The sequence below is a fragment of the Acinonyx jubatus genome, chromosome A3, assembly GCF_027475565.1.
Source record: "Acinonyx jubatus isolate Ajub_Pintada_27869175 chromosome A3, VMU_Ajub_asm_v1.0, whole genome shotgun sequence".
NCBI classification, from domain to species: Eukaryota; Metazoa; Chordata; class Mammalia; order Carnivora; family Felidae; genus Acinonyx; species Acinonyx jubatus.
Window position 1 is genome coordinate 131285565 of NC_069388.1, and position 17966 is coordinate 131303530.

Here is a 17966-nt window from a genome sequence, read left to right on the forward strand (position 1 = left end):
AAACACACATACGTGCATCCACACCTGGGTAGTCCCGTGAGACCTTCATTCATTTACAGACCCCTTTCCACTCAACTCACAGAGTCAGTGGTAGAGGCAGCATAATCCCTGTTAAAACAGGACGGATCCTTACAGTGCAAACAGTTTGGGTTTGATACAAGGAAGGCGGGATGAGAAGGTGGATAAACAGGGTGGACCAGACTCTCCTGGCTTGTGGGATGTCGGCCTCATCTCTTATACGAAAGTCACTGGATGGTCTCCACCATAGACGCCTAACAGAATCCTTGGATCATCAGAAATCAGCATTTGTTTCAAGTTATTTATTTATTTATTTTGAGAGGGGGGAAGGAGGGGCAGAGAGAGAAGGAGGCAGAGAATCCCAAGCAGGCTCCCGGCTAACAGTGCGACTTGGGGCTCAAACTCATGAACCATGAGATCATGACCCGAGCTAAAACCAAGAGTTTGACGCTTAACTGACCGAGCCACCCAGGTGCCCCAGAAATCGGTATTAAAAGACTGCAAGTTCTGTCTAATCTTGCGAACCTTGACAATTCCAAGTGGAAGTACCATCAATCCAATTTTGGATCTTTGCCAATAGAATCACCTGGCTCACCCGGGAACCAACACACCGAATGACGTATTTCTGCAGCACCAAGTAGGAGACCACACCACGACGCGACCACGTATTTTACCACATAAAGTCTGCGTCTGTACCATTACCTCCTGTGATGACACAACCATATATATGTGCATTTAGGGGACATTCCTGGCCTACTTCCAAACTGCGGCTGTCCGCGGGGTCTTAGACACAGGAACAGTAAGAGGGGTTGGTGAACTCTGGTAAATACAGAAACGTTTTCACGCCCAAGTGTTCTAAGTATGTTTAGTAAATCAGCTCATTTAATTCTTCTAAATGACCTTTGAGGCAGGAACCGCTCCAGCTTTACAGATAAAGGTACTGGCCCACACACGCTAATTAACGTGATGGACCTTCTTTTCTATAGCTTGGGAGGCAGTGAGACCCCATGTGAGCCCGCCAGCCTGGCCTCGGAGCACAAGCTCTTAACTCCTGCTCCCGCCTGCCCTCTGCATGGCTTTCTGTGGGAAGCAGTCACCGACCTGGACATATCAGTGCGTATCTCCCGGTGCAGCAAAGCAGCACAACCGAATTAATACCAGCCCTGCCCGGGCCCCTCTCGCTTATATTCTTTCATTTTCCCTGCACCACGGGGAAAGCTGTCCCTTCTCACTGAGACAGCTACCATCAAAGACAGACTTCATCCTTCACGGCGTATGAACACCACAAAACATGGGAAAATATTCGGTGCCTACATATGAAGTCGGAGTAATTATAAAGGCACAGAGGTGGCTACGTGTTAAAAAGAACAGCGGTAAGAGGAGGTCCACAAAATTTAGAACAGCCGATACCGCTTAAGAGGGTCAGCTTGCATGTTTTACATTAATCGTTGTTTGCTATTTGTCCATCCAGATTACCAGAGCTGTAAGAAAAATCTATGGGAGAATATTTTTAAACGGAGAAAACTCTACCCATTAAATTCCCTCTCCTGCTGCTATTTGGGGAAAATGGTGTCACCATTTAATTCAGTTACAGAATGGTTCCAATTCATCAGATACCAGCACCAGCACTCTCCAAGGAGTGGGAAACAGAGACCCCTAGATTGCATGGATTAGTAAATATGACTGAAGGTGTGGATTATTAGAGTTCCTATCATTTTAATCATGCCATTCTATTTTTTTCCCAATTTGTCAGGCTTTTAAAGTTTGTGGGATTTTTTTAACATTCATTCATTTTTGAGAGACAGAGCATGAGCAGGGGAGGGACAGAGAGAGAAGTAGACACAGGATGGGAAGCAGGCTCCAGGCTCCGAGCGGTCAGCACAGAGCCTGATGCGAGGCTCAGACCCACGAACTGTGAGATCATGACCTGAGCCCAAGTCACTTAACCAAATGAGCCAGCCAGGGCCCTTAATAGGTAGTCTGGACTCTTCATGACTAACGATCATTTAAAAAAGAAATTTAGACTGCAGAAGAACCAGTGGACATTTCTTGCAGCTTAAACAGTCCCCAGTCCTTGGCAGTGTGGCAAAGCGATGCATGCATTTGGCAAAGGTGATACCCAGTCAGTTATTTTGTCCCAAGGATCACTTTTCCCAGTGCCAGAAAACACAACGAATCTCAGCGAATGGGGAACACCAAGTAGGCTTTCAGCGAATGCATCAGGATGTCATCACCGTCCCTCTGCTAGAATACAGAGCACGGCGTCTCGTTTCCCGAAGGCTGCCAGCTTCCGGGGAAGAAACCGGTTTGGGGAACATCGCAAACACACACCCTGTGCTTCCAGAGCATCGAGATCGGATTCTCCACCGAGGGCCAGATCCTGCTCTTAGAGCCCCGTTTACTCAGTCAGGTCTTTGAACCACTGTCCTTCTCTCCCCCGATGGTAAATTTGCCTCCTCAGGGAGGTGCTGGCTACCTAGGTAAGCCACACAAGGAGCCAAATGCAAACAAAATCACACAAAAAGGCATCTCTCAGATCCCTCTCTCGGCAGAGGTTAATTCACACCACCGCACGTGAACGCTCTGTAGGTGCGACGGCACACCTGTGCGCGTGTGCGCGCACGCATGTGCACGGAACAGGCAGGATGCACACGGAGGAAGGAGAAAAGGAGAACTGTGTGCTATACACACAGCTCCTGCTCTAGTACCCCTCTTGTCTTCTGGGCCAGAGCCCCCGCCTGCCACTCGGCCGGGCTGGAGGCAATGTCTGCCCCAGCAGCTCCCAGCCCGGGCTGCTCAGGGCAGTGTGAGCGAGTCATACAGAGAGCACGGATTCCCTAGAGAGGGAGCCCCCTAAACACAAAGCACTTCTTAAATATGCAAGTTGTGTGGCAAGCTGAGCCGTCAGCAGGCTACTAACGCAAGTTCTCACTGCACCATCTGCCAGAGACTGGGGCAGCCCACCAACGTCCACAGGAAACCGAGTCCGCGTCTTCCAGAGAGAAGTACGGGTAATGGAAGCGACAGGAACCCCAGCTGACCCTGCCAGCAAGGGAGTACTAGGCCTGCTTTCACTTCCGTCGCGGAGGGAGGACCGCTCACTGGCTTAAGCTGAGGCCCTGGGGCCAGGAGAACATGTTAATGAGGCAAATATGCCAAATGACTTAAGAGCTGTGAACAAGCATGAAATGAAACTCAGTCTTGCTTTGTCAAATTTTCTGCATCGAGGCAGTAAACCTGAGTTAAAACAACCGAGTGGAAAACCATTTGATAGCAAATCACAGAATCATAGGTGTTTAGAGCAGGGAGGGAACCTGGCCATCACCCAGTTTAAAGTTTATTCACTTTGAGAGACAGAGAGAGAGAAAAAGAGAAGGGGAGGGGCAGCGAGAGAGGGAACAGGGAGAGAGAATCCCAGGCAGGCTCTGTGCTGTCAGTGCAGAGCCTGATGCGGGGCTCAATGTCACAAACCGTGAAATCACGACCTGAGCCGAAACCAAGAGTTGGACACTTAACCGACTGAGCCACCCAGGTGCCCCTACGGTCTTGATTTTGAACAGGCGTGGTGATGACTGAATAAATTTGCCTCCCTGAATCTACAGCACTCCTCCCCAGACACACAGGCATGTCTATATGGGGAGTACATCACATCAGGGTCCAAACTCCAGGGCCCCAGGAGGGATGTCATGACCATGACCCTGAAGGATCCAGTAACAGCTCCATATTAGAAAAGAGGAATGACCTCTATTTGCCTGGGCAGGAGACACATTCAGCCCCCAGGCCAAAGGGCCAACGAGATGGCTACAGACACTTGACGTACGCTAGGTCCCAGTCAGGGACGATGAAGGGGCCCCAGGAATTGTAGGTCCAGTCTTCCCATTTCCTTGCAGAGTACTGAGAAGAGCCCACGCTGAGCCGTGACCTGTCTACAGGAGCCTGTGCTCCTGCCCAGCTCAGCTCGGCCTGTCACCAGGGGAACTGGTGGAAACCAGGGGGAGGGGAGGAGACGACAGAGACCCAGGGTCATGTCCACTCCCATCCACCCACAGGACGGAGGCCGCCAATATGCACACAGCACCAGGCCTCCTGCTTGGGGAACAGAAATGCAAGGCACCACCCATGCCGCATTCTCATTAGCACCAAAATAGCAACAACTCTGCCTTTAGACATTTCCAAAAACGTCTAGCAGCCTATGTGGTATTTACCAGATTGTGTCATACAGGTAAGGTGACAATATGCCTGAGCCACTGTGGGAAAGAGGACTGTGGTGTGAAGGGCTGTTTGTAATTGTGGTTAAAATCCTCGGTTTCTAAGGGGCGCCTGGGGTGCTCAGTCGGTTGAGTGTCCGACTCTTGGTTTCAGCCCAGGTCATAATCTCACGGTTTGTGAGATTGAGCCGCGTGTCAGGCTCCATGCTGACAGCACGGAGCTTGCTTGGGATTCTCCCTCTCCCTCTCTCTCTGCCTCTTCCCCTCTCGTGCACGCTCTCTTTCTCTTTCAAAATAAGTAAACTTAAAAAAAAAAAAATCCCCAGTTTCTGAAAGCTGGATTAGTAAGTCATCTTACTCTGACTGATTTCTCAACAGGCTCAACATACAGGCCTCAGTTTCTTGCAAGGACTCTTACACACAGGATGACAGAAAAAGGGCTTGATGAAGGTTGGATGCCACGTGTTGGATTTCTATAATATTACTGAAGTTTCTCTTCTCTTGGATTTCGACTTCCCAGAGTCCTGACCACTTGAACGCTTTTCCCTTTATGGAGAAGTAGGAAATCTTCCCAAGTAGGAAGTTCAATTTCCAGAGACAAAGACAGCTGGGAAGTGGTGTGCTGTTGGTTTCTAGAAGCGTCTGGCTTCTAAAAAATTTTTTTTTCAATGTTTTTATTTATTTTTGCGACAGAGAGAGACAGAGCATGAGCAGGGGAGGGGCAGAGAGAGAGAGGGAGACACAGAATCGGAAGCAGGCTCCAGGCTCTGAGCTGTCAGCACAGAGCCCGATGCGGGGCTCGAACTCACAAACCGCGAGATCATGACCTGAGCCGAAGTCGGACACTTAACTGACTGAGCCACCCAGGCGCCCCTGGAAGCGTCTGGCTTCTAAATGACCTGACGCGTCAGGTATACCTAACTCTGTCAGGCAGCGAACGACACAAAGCTGTCCCTGGCCAGAGAAGCACAGACAGGGGGCAGGTGCACCGAATCAAGAAGGACCCCAAACAAAACTGTCCCAAAAGGAAGGCCTTTAAGAGGCAGGTGCAATGCCGTCCTGGGCACGCGGCTTGTATCACTCTCTCACCTCACCGCAGCAGACCGAGAAGTAAAAGGGAATACTTACGGTGCCATGGGATATGGTCAGAAAACCGTTTTTAACCGAACACTTCCTTTTCTGCCACACTTTTCGGATCCTGACAGATAAGTGGGGGGCAAAAAAAAAAAAAAAAAAAAAAAAAGCAGACTTCAGCAATTTTGGACACGGAAGGGGAACACGCATTCAAACTCCAGCAGCACATTCCGCTTACCCATCGCTCTTCTTGTACAGGCTGCCGTTCCGCTCGGTCCCGTGCTCTTTGTTTCCCTGAGGCTGATGTAAACTATAGGCTGTACTCTGGCGAATTTGTGACTCCTAAAAATGGTCAAGAAGTGGTTTTTAATCCTGTCCAGATTCCAAGCTAAAAAAAAGCTGTCCTTAATTTTTTTTTTTTTAAATTAGAGACATGTCACCTATCACCACACCAAAAAATGGACAGAAGATTCATACCCAGGAATTCATAAACGTCACCTACCAGGCTGGAGAAGGAAATGTCAAACCAGCGTCCCCCAACTGGCTGAAAGAAATGAGCCATTTGGAAGTTACAGATTTTGCTTAATTATGAGCCTTAAGTCCCCGATAATGGCAAGAAGCTCTTGGTGTGGCAAAAGCAGTCCTCAAGGAGAAAAGTAACCTATGTGTTAGAAAAAGCAGCACTTTTAAGCAAGAAAAAACCCAAAACAAGGTTCTACCCCTGACTTCAGGCAAGTTACTTAAGCTCCCTGCCTCAGTTTGCTCCTTGGGAAATAGGAAAACAATACCCGGCAAAATGGTAAATACAGCAAGGTCTGAGTAAGATGACACGTGTGACCACCTGGTACATAACAGGTATCGAACCATATTCCCTTCCTGACCCATCAACCCAGCAGAGGGGCCAGAGCACTGGACCTAACTGCCTTAGCCTCAGGGTAGACAGGCCACTTGCTCGGCTGAGAGTCTGGCTGAGTCCGCCACACCGGGGGACTCCAGTCTTCAGCTTCTTAAGGGCAAGGGCCGTCAATGAAACCCTGGACATCCAATGGGTGCTCAACTATTTGACAGATGGGATCGGAAGCCCCGAGCTGTGAGTGGGAAGGAGCTGTCCAAACTAGCACTGGAAATTCTGGCAGACATAAGGAACCCAGGGGGAGCAAAAGACAAACAGAGTTCACAGGCCAGCTGTTTACTGAGAACCTCCCACCCAGTCCATTTCATGACGGAGGAAATAGAAACACAACGAGAATAAGAGATCTACTTAAGATGCAGAGCTTGTTAGGGCCAGAGAGGAGAATGGAAGGGATTGCCACCTCCCCCTCGAAGCTCTTTCCATGAGCCCTCACCACGTCCTGAGACACGAGGGCCATGTCTCATCTCCGCCGTCAAGCAGGTGACCATCCTTGGGGAAGCCAAGGCCAAATGATGCCAAACAATGAAGAAACTAATGCATGACAATCAGTGTTATCCGAGCCAAGAATACAAGTGCTCAGGAAGTGAAGAGCCAAAGGAGGAAACCATAGGAGTCTAGAGAGAGTGAGTTTTCAAGATGAAAGCCAGAACAGGCAGAGAATAGGGGAGGGGAGTGGTAGCTGTGGTCATCCTCCATGGAAATTAGAACAACCAATGTAGCTAAGGTAAAGTGGGCCCAGTGGTTGAAGGGACAGACAGGCCTGAGTCAGAGTTCAGACTTTATCTGAAAGCAACAGCAAGCCACCTGGATTCCTGACAGGTCTAACAGTTTTTGAAGCATAACATATTTAAAAATTTGTTGAAAATTATCTATAGTTTCTTTTGTCATTTGTACTTTATTTTTTTTTTTCAACGTTTATTTATTTTTGGGACAGAGAGAGACAGAGCATGAACGGGGGAGGGGCAGAGAGAGAGGGAGACACAGAATTGGAAACAGGCTCCAGGCTCTGAGCCATCAGCCCAGAGCCCGACGCGGGGCTCGAACTCACAGACCGCAAGATCGTGACCTGGCTGAAGTCGGACGCTTAACCGACTGCGCCACCCAGGCGCCCCTGTCATTTGTACTTTAGATGTCACATCTAAGAAACCATTGGTTGCTCCAAGGTCATGAAGATTTACGCCTATGTTTTCCTCTAAGAGTTTTAGCTCTTAACAGTTAGGTCTTTGATCCAGTTTGAGTTAATTTTTGATTATGGTGTGAGGTAGGGGTCTAAATTCATTCTTTTGCTTGTGGCTATCCAGTTGTCCCATCATCATTTGTGAAAAAAACCATTCTTTTTTCTCTGAATTGTCTTGACTTTCATATTGAAAAAATCAATTAATTGGCCATAAGAGTTAGGGTTTATTTCTGGACTCCTGATTCCATTTCAGTGATCTGTGAATCTATCCTGTGTCAGTCCCACACTGTCTTGGTTACCATAGCTTTGTGGGGACTGAAATCAGAAGTGTGAGTCCTCCAACTTCTGTTCTTTTACTGTTTTGGCAATTCTGGGTCCCTTGTGTTTCCTCATGAGTTTCAGAATCAGCTTGTCAATTTCTGCACAAAGGCGGGGGTGGGGGTTGATAAAAATGGCACTGAATCTGCAGACCAATCTGGGGGCTCTGGCTGTCTTAAATGTATTAGATCCACCATTCCATGAACATGGTTTATCTAGCACTGACTTTTTTTTTTTTTTTAACTGTGAACTACATCTGGGACAACTTTGCAAAAAAAAGAAAATCTTGATCTGAGAAGTCAATAATGGGCTCAGGCATCCCATTACTGAATTGACCACAGAGCCTCAACAAGCAGACCGAAAACAGGAGAAACGTCCTCATTCTTCATAGGGAGTTCACGCAGCACTCCTGCCTCCAGACAACTGGGGCAAACAACTCATTCATCAGGTGAGGAGAGTGCCAGTTTCCACATTCTCTCAAAAGGGCAGGATATTAGCACTAGAAATCCAGAGCAAACCCAGCTTTAAGCATCACTGGGAATGAATGCAGGGGAGGAGAAACAGAAGTGTGCTCACCTCTATGAATCTCTGCGCAAGACTAAAACTAAACCTGTCAAAAGACTAAATTGCACAACCAAGAAATACGACTATTGATTTGGGGTGGGAGGAGGGGGGACGGAGCCTGCACAGAGTAAATGGTGGAGTCATGTGATAACACTGCTCAAAGTGTTCGTGCCAAGCATGGTGATCAGAGCCCTCACAGGCCTGAGGCACAGAATAAGGGGCTTCCTCTTTCCAACAGAATTGGACTCTCTACCAGACGTTAAGGAAGAAATTGCCGTTTTTATTCTTTAGACCAGGCATTTCTTGAATCAGTTAAAAAGTGGAGGAAAATCTGAAGCTGTACAATTTAAAATGTGTACATCGGAGGAATATAATCCATTTGACAGAAAACTGAACCTGCTCTCGCACTAGTTATCTCACCAACTTCAAGGTGACTTGTAGGTGATCCAACAAAACCAGCCCTCCTTCATCTGCTCATTCAGGTCATTTTGTTCACACCTGGTCAAGTGAAGGGGTGACAAACGAAGTCCGCCTTTTCACATAACCAAGACTGCAATTCAATGGAATATAATCCGAGGGAAAAGAGCCTTTACTTCTGGGGAGAAGGAGAATCTAACATAGACAGAGGTGACTGGTGGGGGGCAGGGGTGGGAGAGACTCTTGGAGACTCTCCATCATACTCTGTAGTCTCCCAGAAAGCCAAGGATACCCTAGAATCTGCCTGAGTCTCACCACATGGAGATGTTGTCTAAAGCACATAGGTTAAGTCAGAATTTTATGGACCTTCAAAAGGCTCTCCTAAGATCTGTCAATATGCACCTATCCTCTATCCTGCGACATCCAGCCATGTTCTCGGATCCCAGGCACCATCCATGACCTTAAAGTCTGTGTGGCCGTATGAAATATTAGCCATTGGGTCCTGCCAAGGCAGACTGCCCAGGTGAGCAGAAGACTTAGCATTTGAAATGTTCGGGAATAGGGGAAAAAAGAGTGATGATGTTGCATATGTTATACGTATAAAAGTTTACTCATTAAATCAGAAGGATCCCCAAGGTCCCTAAGACTCTAGATCATAAAAACATACCCACTTTATCTGTCCACCTCTTAGAAATTCTGTATTCAGACAATTCTTGCGATGAATGGATTGCCAAGGGGTCACCCCTGGACACTGAACATTTCTCTACCAAGGGAGAGCTGTAACGTCCACGTATCTCCCAAGTATGTCCAAGTACCTTCTCAGGCTACGACAGGTATGTCCACCAAGTGGACACAACCTGGAGCAAGAGGCTTTGCTAAGTAAGCACGAAGCTGTGGTCTAAGAACAGTGTTTTCGCTGGTCTCAATACCACACATTCCCCATTATTTCTGGATAATTTTTAAAAAGATTCTGTCTGATACAAGGTATTATTAAAGTCACATAACCTAGCTAAAGGGAATACGCTTGCAGTGGAACAGACCGGGCTTCAAATCCTGGCTCTAACACTACTAAGTGGACCCTGGCAAATACACTTTTCCCCTCAGACTGAAGGTGTAAACGTGGACTGTGATACCACCTGCCCGGCCAGGCTCTTGTCTGCATTACTGCTCACAGCTACAAGGTGCCCAGAGAGACCTGTGAAGTGAGGCAAGTAGGAATGGCCAAACCATAGAGCAGACCCCAGGAACAGTGAGGGGTCAGGCAGTCAAGTGCTAGTGAAGGCAGGGAATGGGGGAAGTGGGCATAGGGGTCAGTCTAGATTGGGGTGTGACGGCTCCTAGGTCAGAGTGGGCAGGGGGCCAGTCATGAAGACAAGATGCCAGATCACAAGCCGACACTGAGGGCCAAGGTGGCATTAGGATGACCTATCAGAGACAACACCACCAACATCCGTCTGTCACTCTCCAACCCACCAGCAGTGGGGAATTAGGTATTTTTTTTTGCTCACTATGGTTCCTCAGCACTAGGAACACAGTATTTACTGAATGAACGAACGAGTGCCTGTTTATCAAGACACTATGTTGAGTGTTTTATAGAAACTATCCCTTAGATCTCATAACAACTGTGGGAGGTGACAGTATTATTTCTGATTGACTGATGGAGAGACCAAGGCACGGAAAGGTCGGGAACCTTGCTCCATGCCTTCCTGGTAGGAAGCGAAGACCCACGATTCATCTATGCTCTTCTGCTCTGCTAGACAGCTACCCAGGCGAATTTTCCGTCCTGGTCAGAAGCTGGCCCACCTGCCCCACCAATAGCTGGGACGCTATTAACTCCGAATCATCTTCCAAACCCTCATTCCTGACACACACCCGCCTACCCCACACTAGGGAGACACCCATTCTTGGACTGGCCTCCACTGGAGCCATCGTCACACTATAACCCCAATGACTTTGTGACCCACTCCCCGATTATGAGCCCCATAAGAGGTGAGAGCTGTATCTATCTTATTCTGTTTGTGCACTGCGGTGCCTAGCTTAACATCACTGCTAAGGAAACGGGAGTTGACCGTGTGACTCAAGGAACGAGTCTTCCACGGAAGGCGCACTGACGGCCAGTGTCAAGCCACCTGGGAGCTTGGCAGGACAGGCCAGGAAGTGGACACCTGGCCAGAGGGTTGTGACGAAGGCCAGATCCCGGCATAAGAAATGCAAGCCTAGACCAGAAAAGCCAGCGACGGAAGAGAATTATGGCTGTCGTGGGCCTCTGCTCCCTGGACAGTGCATACTATTCAAACACACTCCCACCACACGGGGACACTCGAAAAGGGGGGAGTGTAAAGCTGACACGAAGAGAGACCACAGTTGAGGTATCCAAAGTGGGAAAATCACTATAGCTTCAGCACTCAGGCTCCCAGAGGCTGAGTCCTCCCCGCCGGAGGGACGAGCCTGGGTTCTCGACATCCAACGACTCAGCACCCACATGCCAACGACGAGGTTCTGGCAGAGAATCTGCGAGCACTGCCACGGACCTGTCCCACAGGACTCCGCGGAGATGGGACGTACATGGGACGGGGAAGCAAAAGGCTGATGCAAAAATCAGCAGTACTGAAGGGCTTTAACTTCGGAGAAGGGATCTCTCCCAAGTGTTAAAACTGTGGTGCGTACATAGGTGCTCACTATACATTTTTTTTTAACTCTTCTGTAAGTCTGAAAAGTTTCATAGTAAGATAGTAGAAAAATCAAACAGTAGAATCTTCTCTACAGAGAGCAGAAATACGAAAAAATAAGCATGTCAGTGATTTGGAGGTGTGGGGGTGCTGGAATCATAATGGCATAGTCTCCTTTCCAAAATGTAGCCACAGGGTGACAAGGAGAAGCAGGCCAGAGCCACCATATGCAAGAGCCATGCTTTTCATTTAAACCAAACGATTAATGTTTGAGATTTACAGGAAGGCAACAGGAGAGGGGCTCCCACCAACCATCAATGCAGTTTCCTTGGGGCATGTTACCTAGTTTTTATGAACTGAAATTATGGAGTAAGAATTTTCATAACATTAAATAAAAACCATAAACACCAGGGCGCCTGGGTGGCTCTGTCAGTTGAGCATCCTGCTCTTGATTTTGGCTCAGGTCATGATCCCAAGGTTGTGGGACGAGCCTATGTTCGGCTCCCCACTGAACATGGCACCTGCTTAAGATTCGCTCTCTCTCTCCCTCTGCCCCTCCCCCCCTGCTCACACACAATGTCTAAAATAAAAACAACAAAAACCGTCAATGCCTTCAGTTTTCTAAGTCACAGGAAGAATCCCAAGAAAGGGGTTGAGAGCTAAACAGTGCCCAACATTTATTCTTGCTGCAACTGGAAGGATATGAGACAGACCCCCCCCCCACCCTGCCCAATCATAAACATTATTTAGAAATATATAAAATTCCACTTCTACACATTTGCTTCTTCCTGGCAACTGTGTCCACAGACCATCCAATCTATGGAATGCATCATCGAAAAGCGATGCAGAGTGTAATATACAGTATAATACGATCACAAGCAAGCGCCTGGAGAGTTCGATGTTTGGGCAGAAAGCTGAAGACGAGTGGTAGAGAGGGTTCTTATGACCCCTGTGTGCAGCAGGGCAGCTGGGCTGGTCCACAAAAACACACAAACACAACAAACTGTAAAGACTGCTGATCTCCGCTGGCAGACTTGTTACACTTCTCTGTAAAGCCATAAATAACCAGCTGGCAACAGCCGGTTTTCCCAAACCTCCTGATTCCACACAGCCAGAGTAAACACGGCCTTTGCACTGCGCCCAGAGGACCCCTCAACTCCAGCATCTGCTCTCCTTTATTGTAAACCTGAGCTTCCCTTCATGGGACCGATACTCCTTTCCAGGCCGGAGCAGCTCTGAAGCACTCCCAGCGCGCACCGGAGGGCCGGCTGCCTCCGTGGCGGTGGGGCTCCCACACCCAGCACCACCCTCTTCCAGTCACAACTGAGCCCCCTCTTCTCCCCACACTCCAAGTTCTTTTGCTCCTTCTTATTCTTCTGCGTGTAGCCCATGTTTGGGAATATCGAAGTGTCAGCATCTATATTCCGCAGCCTGAAAGGAAGGGAGGAAGTCACCATCCTGTGGGTAACTTTCAGCACTCTCACGTAACTGCGATCTGCCAATCTCTCACTTAGCTGACCCGCGCTCACCAAGAGCCTAGCGAACGAGCAATGTGGTACAACGTGATGGCTGGCGCAGAAGGCGGGAGGGCATCCTCAAGCTGCTCAAGGTCTAGCTAGAGAGAAGAAGCATCTGTGCACTTGAAGACACAGCCAACAGCCCCAAAAGAAAATATCATGATTGAAATAACACGGACTCAGATCACTGGGGCTGGGGCGAGCAGAGGGGGTCTCCAGAGACAGGTCTGGGGATGGATGAGAAGGACATGGAGACTTCCGCGAGGCAGTGGCGGGGGGGGGGGGGGCAGAGTCACTTCGCGTCCACAAAGGAACAGCAGCAAACGCATAAACCGTAAACTTGGAAATTTTCCATTTCACTAATATTTGTGCATTCAAATTCGTTAGCCTTTAATAAAACCCAGAGAAAGGGTTAAAATGAAAAATACCACTGGCCACTAGCAGATGCGTGGAAGAAACTAATTTTTTAAGTTTATGAAGAAAGCATGCAAAACTCTCCAATTTATGAAAATACTGAACTACTTACTCTCCTAGACTTCGGTCACAAAGGTAAATGCATTTGGGAGGAAAACAACAATATTCAGTTATAGTACAGGAACTTAAAACAGAGCACACGAAACTGCCCACCACGAACATCATGTTCTGAGTAATTCAACAGTCATTCGTCTAAACGCTACTAGTAATACATTCAGATAACAGTCCTTTATGGACAAGGAAGTGGACAATGTTAAATTTCCCATTATAATATCCACTCTGTAGTAAACATACCATATAATTACCTTAAAAATGTACTTTTTGGTATTTTTTTAAACAAGCCTCCAAAACACAAACTGTCACTGTGAACATGTCAGCATGCAGAAAAGGGAGTACAGGACAGACATGAGGCCAGAGAAACTGAGGTTTCCTGCTCATCCGAATGCACCTGTAAGAAAATGTAGCTCCCCATGTTTTTCAGGGCACAATCTCAGGGCTGGAGGCCTAGGTGGCCACCTGTTACCTGCTGATGCCCCCGAGGACAGAGTCCACAGACACGGGGGCACGGAAACCACAAAGTTCCAGGTAGAAAATCAACGGCATAAATAGCGAGCATCTGAGTAATGGAGATGTTAAGAGCTACTCGTGAACAAAAAAGGGTTTAGGAGATGTTAAGAAGCCACACCCACAAAAGGGTTTATATGCTGCTGTGAAGGCCACACCTCCAGTAAATGCCTCCCCCATGAAATAAACACATCTAAAAAGATGGTTTTATAAAACCTAACTCAAAGAACAAACTAAAAGTTCGGTGGTAGCTGATAGAGCCCCAGAGTGAACTGTGAGCATCCTGGAGGATGCTGAAAGTCACATTCTTGAGTCCCAAAGCCCCCGCGACACAGGTATAAAAACAGCAATCTTTCAAAATTAAATCCCCTCACCTCTTTCTGTTCAACCTGCAAGGCTGATTTCAAAATATCGCGAAGCTGTATCAACTGCCTTCTTTCTTCATCCTGGGCCTGCTTGATCTTGAAAAAGCGAAACAAAGCGGAGAGAAGCACGACCTGAGGTACAGTGAGGCGCTGGGGCTCATAGGGCATCTCCACATAAGCGCCTCAAATGCACCCCCCCTCCGATTACACCCTCTCGCAGACAAGACGGAGGACGGGAACGGGGGCTTCCACACTCCATGAGGCATCACAAGGCTGTCAGCGTCCGGGTAGCACGGCACGCAAACACAGGGGCACGCAGAAGCAGTGTGGAAGTCAAAGCATGTGCTGCATAAAAACCACTTCAACACTAACGTGGGAGGGAAGCCACTTACTGTGTGAAGGTCTGTTGAAAGTGTCTCAATGGAAGGCTTGAGGCTCTCAACTGCTTTCAGTCCATCCTGGAAAAAACTAAGAGGAAAAAGAAGAAAGAGGAAACAATGTTGTTAGATGGAGAAAATACTTCTTTAAAGGAAAGTGAGTGAAATAGTTATGTAATTCCTGGGGGGGGGGGGGAAGACTGTGGGACCCAAACTTTAAAATGTCAGGCAAACAAAGAAGAAAATCACACTTAAAACTGCACGAAGTGACAGAAAAGGAACGGCAAGAAAGTCTACGTGTTTATCATTGTTCTTGACGCAGAGGAAAGGAGCCCTAAGTTTTCTTTTTAAAAAAAAATTTTTTTTTCTTAATGTTTTTATTTATTTTTGAGACAGAGAGAGACAGAGCATGAGCAGGGAAGGGGCAGAGAGAGAGGGAGACACAGAATCGGAAGCAGGCTCCAGGCTCTGAGCCATCAGCACAGAGCCCGATGTGGGGCTTGAACTCACAGACTGTGAGATCATGACCTGAGCCGAAGTCGGACGCTCAACCGACTGAGCCACGCAAGAGCCCTAAGTTTTCAGTGTATAGCGGGAAGCAGGAACCTCCTGGTAGCAGGCAGTAAGGGCTTTGGCTCAGGAATGGAAGCATGTGAGGTCAGAAAAGCATGGGGTGCAAAGAATAAGACACCGAAGCCTCTTCCTTCACAGTTAACAGCAAGTCGAAAAGAGAATGCAGGGAACGGCCATGCCCCATCTGCAGCGTAGGGGAATGTGGCTGCAGAACTGGACCTCAGATAGAAAAAGGAAACTTTTTGTTTTAAAGCTCAGAACTCCACGTTTGTGAGGTCATTTATAGTAAGTGAGGCAAGAAATGTCACAGAAGGCAGACAAGTTTTCCTGCAGGAACAGTGAGCTGATGCTCACCACTGCCTCTGAAGCATGTTGCGTACCACCCTCTTGAGAGAAATGAAGAAATCGCTTCCCCACAAGCTCAGGACAGAGTTCAAAACCTGTCATGAGACCTGTAAGCACCCACGTGCTTTGGCTTCCGCCTGTGTCTCCAGGCCCCAAGTAGCACCATTTGCCCCTTCCATTCACTAGATTCCAGACCTACCAGCAGTCTATGGCCAACAGATCCCTCCTGCCTCAGGACCTTTGCATATGCTGCTTCTGCTTTCTAAAAACCTCTCCCTGCGAATATCTTCTGTTTTGCCTGGATTATTCCTACCCATTCTTCAAGTTTTAAGTTAAATATCACTTTGTTAGTGAGGTCTCCATGCTTTAAAAAGAGTCTCCTTGCTATATTCTCTGAGCATTCTGTCTCTTCCTTCAAAACCCTTAGCACAACTAGCATTACGTAGTCATTAGTGTGTTTGTTTAAAATACACCCACCCTCCCTTAGATCTGAAGTTCCAGAGGGTAAACACACGGTATCCACAAAGGCTCGCACATTTCAAGCACACAGTATTTGCTGAATGAAAAAACAAACTGATGAAGGGAGGAAGGACTCTCCAGCTTTGGCCGGATGACTGGAAGGAGACGATCTTCAAAATGCGATGTGGGTCTCAAATGTGTTCACGTGAGGTGATGGTTATTCCTTCTAAACTCAGCAACGGTCCTGGGGGACTTTCCCTGGTGAAGTATGGAATGGACAGGAGGGGCTATAAAGGCAACGCAGCGTGACATTTAATGCGGTAATTCCAAGGGGGAAGGGAGAGGAATATATACGGACGGAACGTGGGTTATGAACCGTTACTAGCCAGGCAGCAGGAATCGCAGAAGCTGTGCTGTTCTCGCCTGAATTTGCACATACAGGCGTAATTCTTTGTCCTATATTCTCATTCCCGTATTTTACCGAAGTCACGTCAGAGTGTTCAGAGGACTGCTCCACGTGTCTGCGTCCACCGTCAGGGCAGAGGGGCCGTGCCTTCCACCCCCTGCCACCATGGCCGGCAAATGACAGGCACTCCTCTAAATTGGAAAGGAAATCAGGAAGCACACACGCAGGAATGGGAAACTGAGCTCCTCCCCTGCTGTCACGAACTCCTCTGGTTCTCATGCTTTGCTCCGGTTACGTTTTTTCTTTATAGAAACTATCTCTTCAATCACTCCAAATTCTTGTGGAATAGGTAGAAAGAGAGGGAGAGAGAGAGGGACAGAACACCAGGATGAGGAGCCAGAAAAGTATCACAGAAGATGGCATGGAAATGGTCCTGCTCCTGGGGACCCACGAAGGGGAGAGCAGGTGCACAGCTCCAAGAATCTCTATGCCTGCAACCGTCCGTGGAGAGGAGAGCCCTGTTGTGGAGGCAAGTACCCAGAACTCAGAGTACAAAGAACTCAGGGTTTCTTGTCACACATGTCATTTCCAGCATGACCCTGGATGGTGCGCTGGGAGTAACGACACAAACTTGGGTTTAAGATGTGGTTCTTATCTTTGTAATCACCCAGCCGATCTTGACCATCTACTTAGAACACCTCCTCCCTCTGACTGTCAAAATCCCTATCTTTCTGTACCCTCCTTTTTGAGGCGTGTTTTGGCACCTCAGTATACCCTCCCAGGCCTCAGGGAAAGTGTCAAAGAAAAGGGCTGTCGCTGCTTCATCACCTGCCACCACTGTGACATTTCCTTTCTTTTTTTTAAGATTTTATATTTAAGGAATCTCTACACTCCACGTAGGGTTCAAACTCACAACCCTGAGATTGAGAGTCACTGGCTCCACTGACTGAGTCACACCCCATCACTGTGACGTTTCTAAGTATAAACCCTGGCACATTTTTCTTAGATTGAATCATCAACACTGGCCCAACCTTCAGTCAAACAACGTTCACCATCAATACCACCAAATATCAATTTTTGTTTGTTTGAATTTTGTTTTTTGTTAAATATTTGTTTCTACACAGCCTGACCGAACCCTCAAGCCTTTAAAATGCACCTGCCGAGGCTCAGTCTTCAAGCTCCCACCAAGCAGGGTGCCCTCCGCCTCTGGCTGTAGCCTTCCCAGCAGCATCCTGCCATCAGGGCCCAGGACTCGCCTGCCCTTTGCGCCCTGGCCCTGCCTCTCAAGGCAGCAAGCTTGTCTGGGGCCCTGGACCTGTGTCTCCCAAGTTCATCAGGCAACAGCTGGTCATGGCGGTTCTCAGCAGAGAATATGCTAAGGGAGACCAGGAAGGAGCTACGAGAACGTGCAGTGTGCAGCCACGTGGTCCTCCGTCCAATGGCCAACTCATTCCAGCCCTGCATTAACCTCCAAAATGTGGATGAGAAAAGTCAAAGCTGTGCAAATGATGGGAAGAGCATGCAGTAC

General features: G+C 48.1%; 1 protein-coding gene across 6 annotated transcripts in view; it reads right to left on the minus strand.

The window, feature by feature from the left end:
* ASAP2 (ArfGAP with SH3 domain, ankyrin repeat and PH domain 2) overlaps positions 1-17966 on the minus strand; it is a 172886-nt gene that overhangs the window by 44517 nt on the left and 110403 nt on the right. For 5 of the 6 annotated variants that reach the window (XM_027077842.2, XM_027077839.2, XM_027077838.2 and 2 more), the window contains exons 8-11: positions 14671-14746; positions 14288-14374; positions 5539-5642; positions 5355-5424 (exon numbers count right to left, since the gene is read on the minus strand). In XM_027077842.2, coding sequence (XP_026933643.2) covers positions 5355-5424; positions 5539-5642; positions 14288-14374; positions 14671-14746 — 337 coding nt within the window. The remainder of the gene's footprint in view (positions 1-5354; positions 5425-5538; positions 5643-14287; positions 14375-14670; positions 14747-17966) is intronic. The other variant, XM_027077843.2, reaches the window with a different exon arrangement.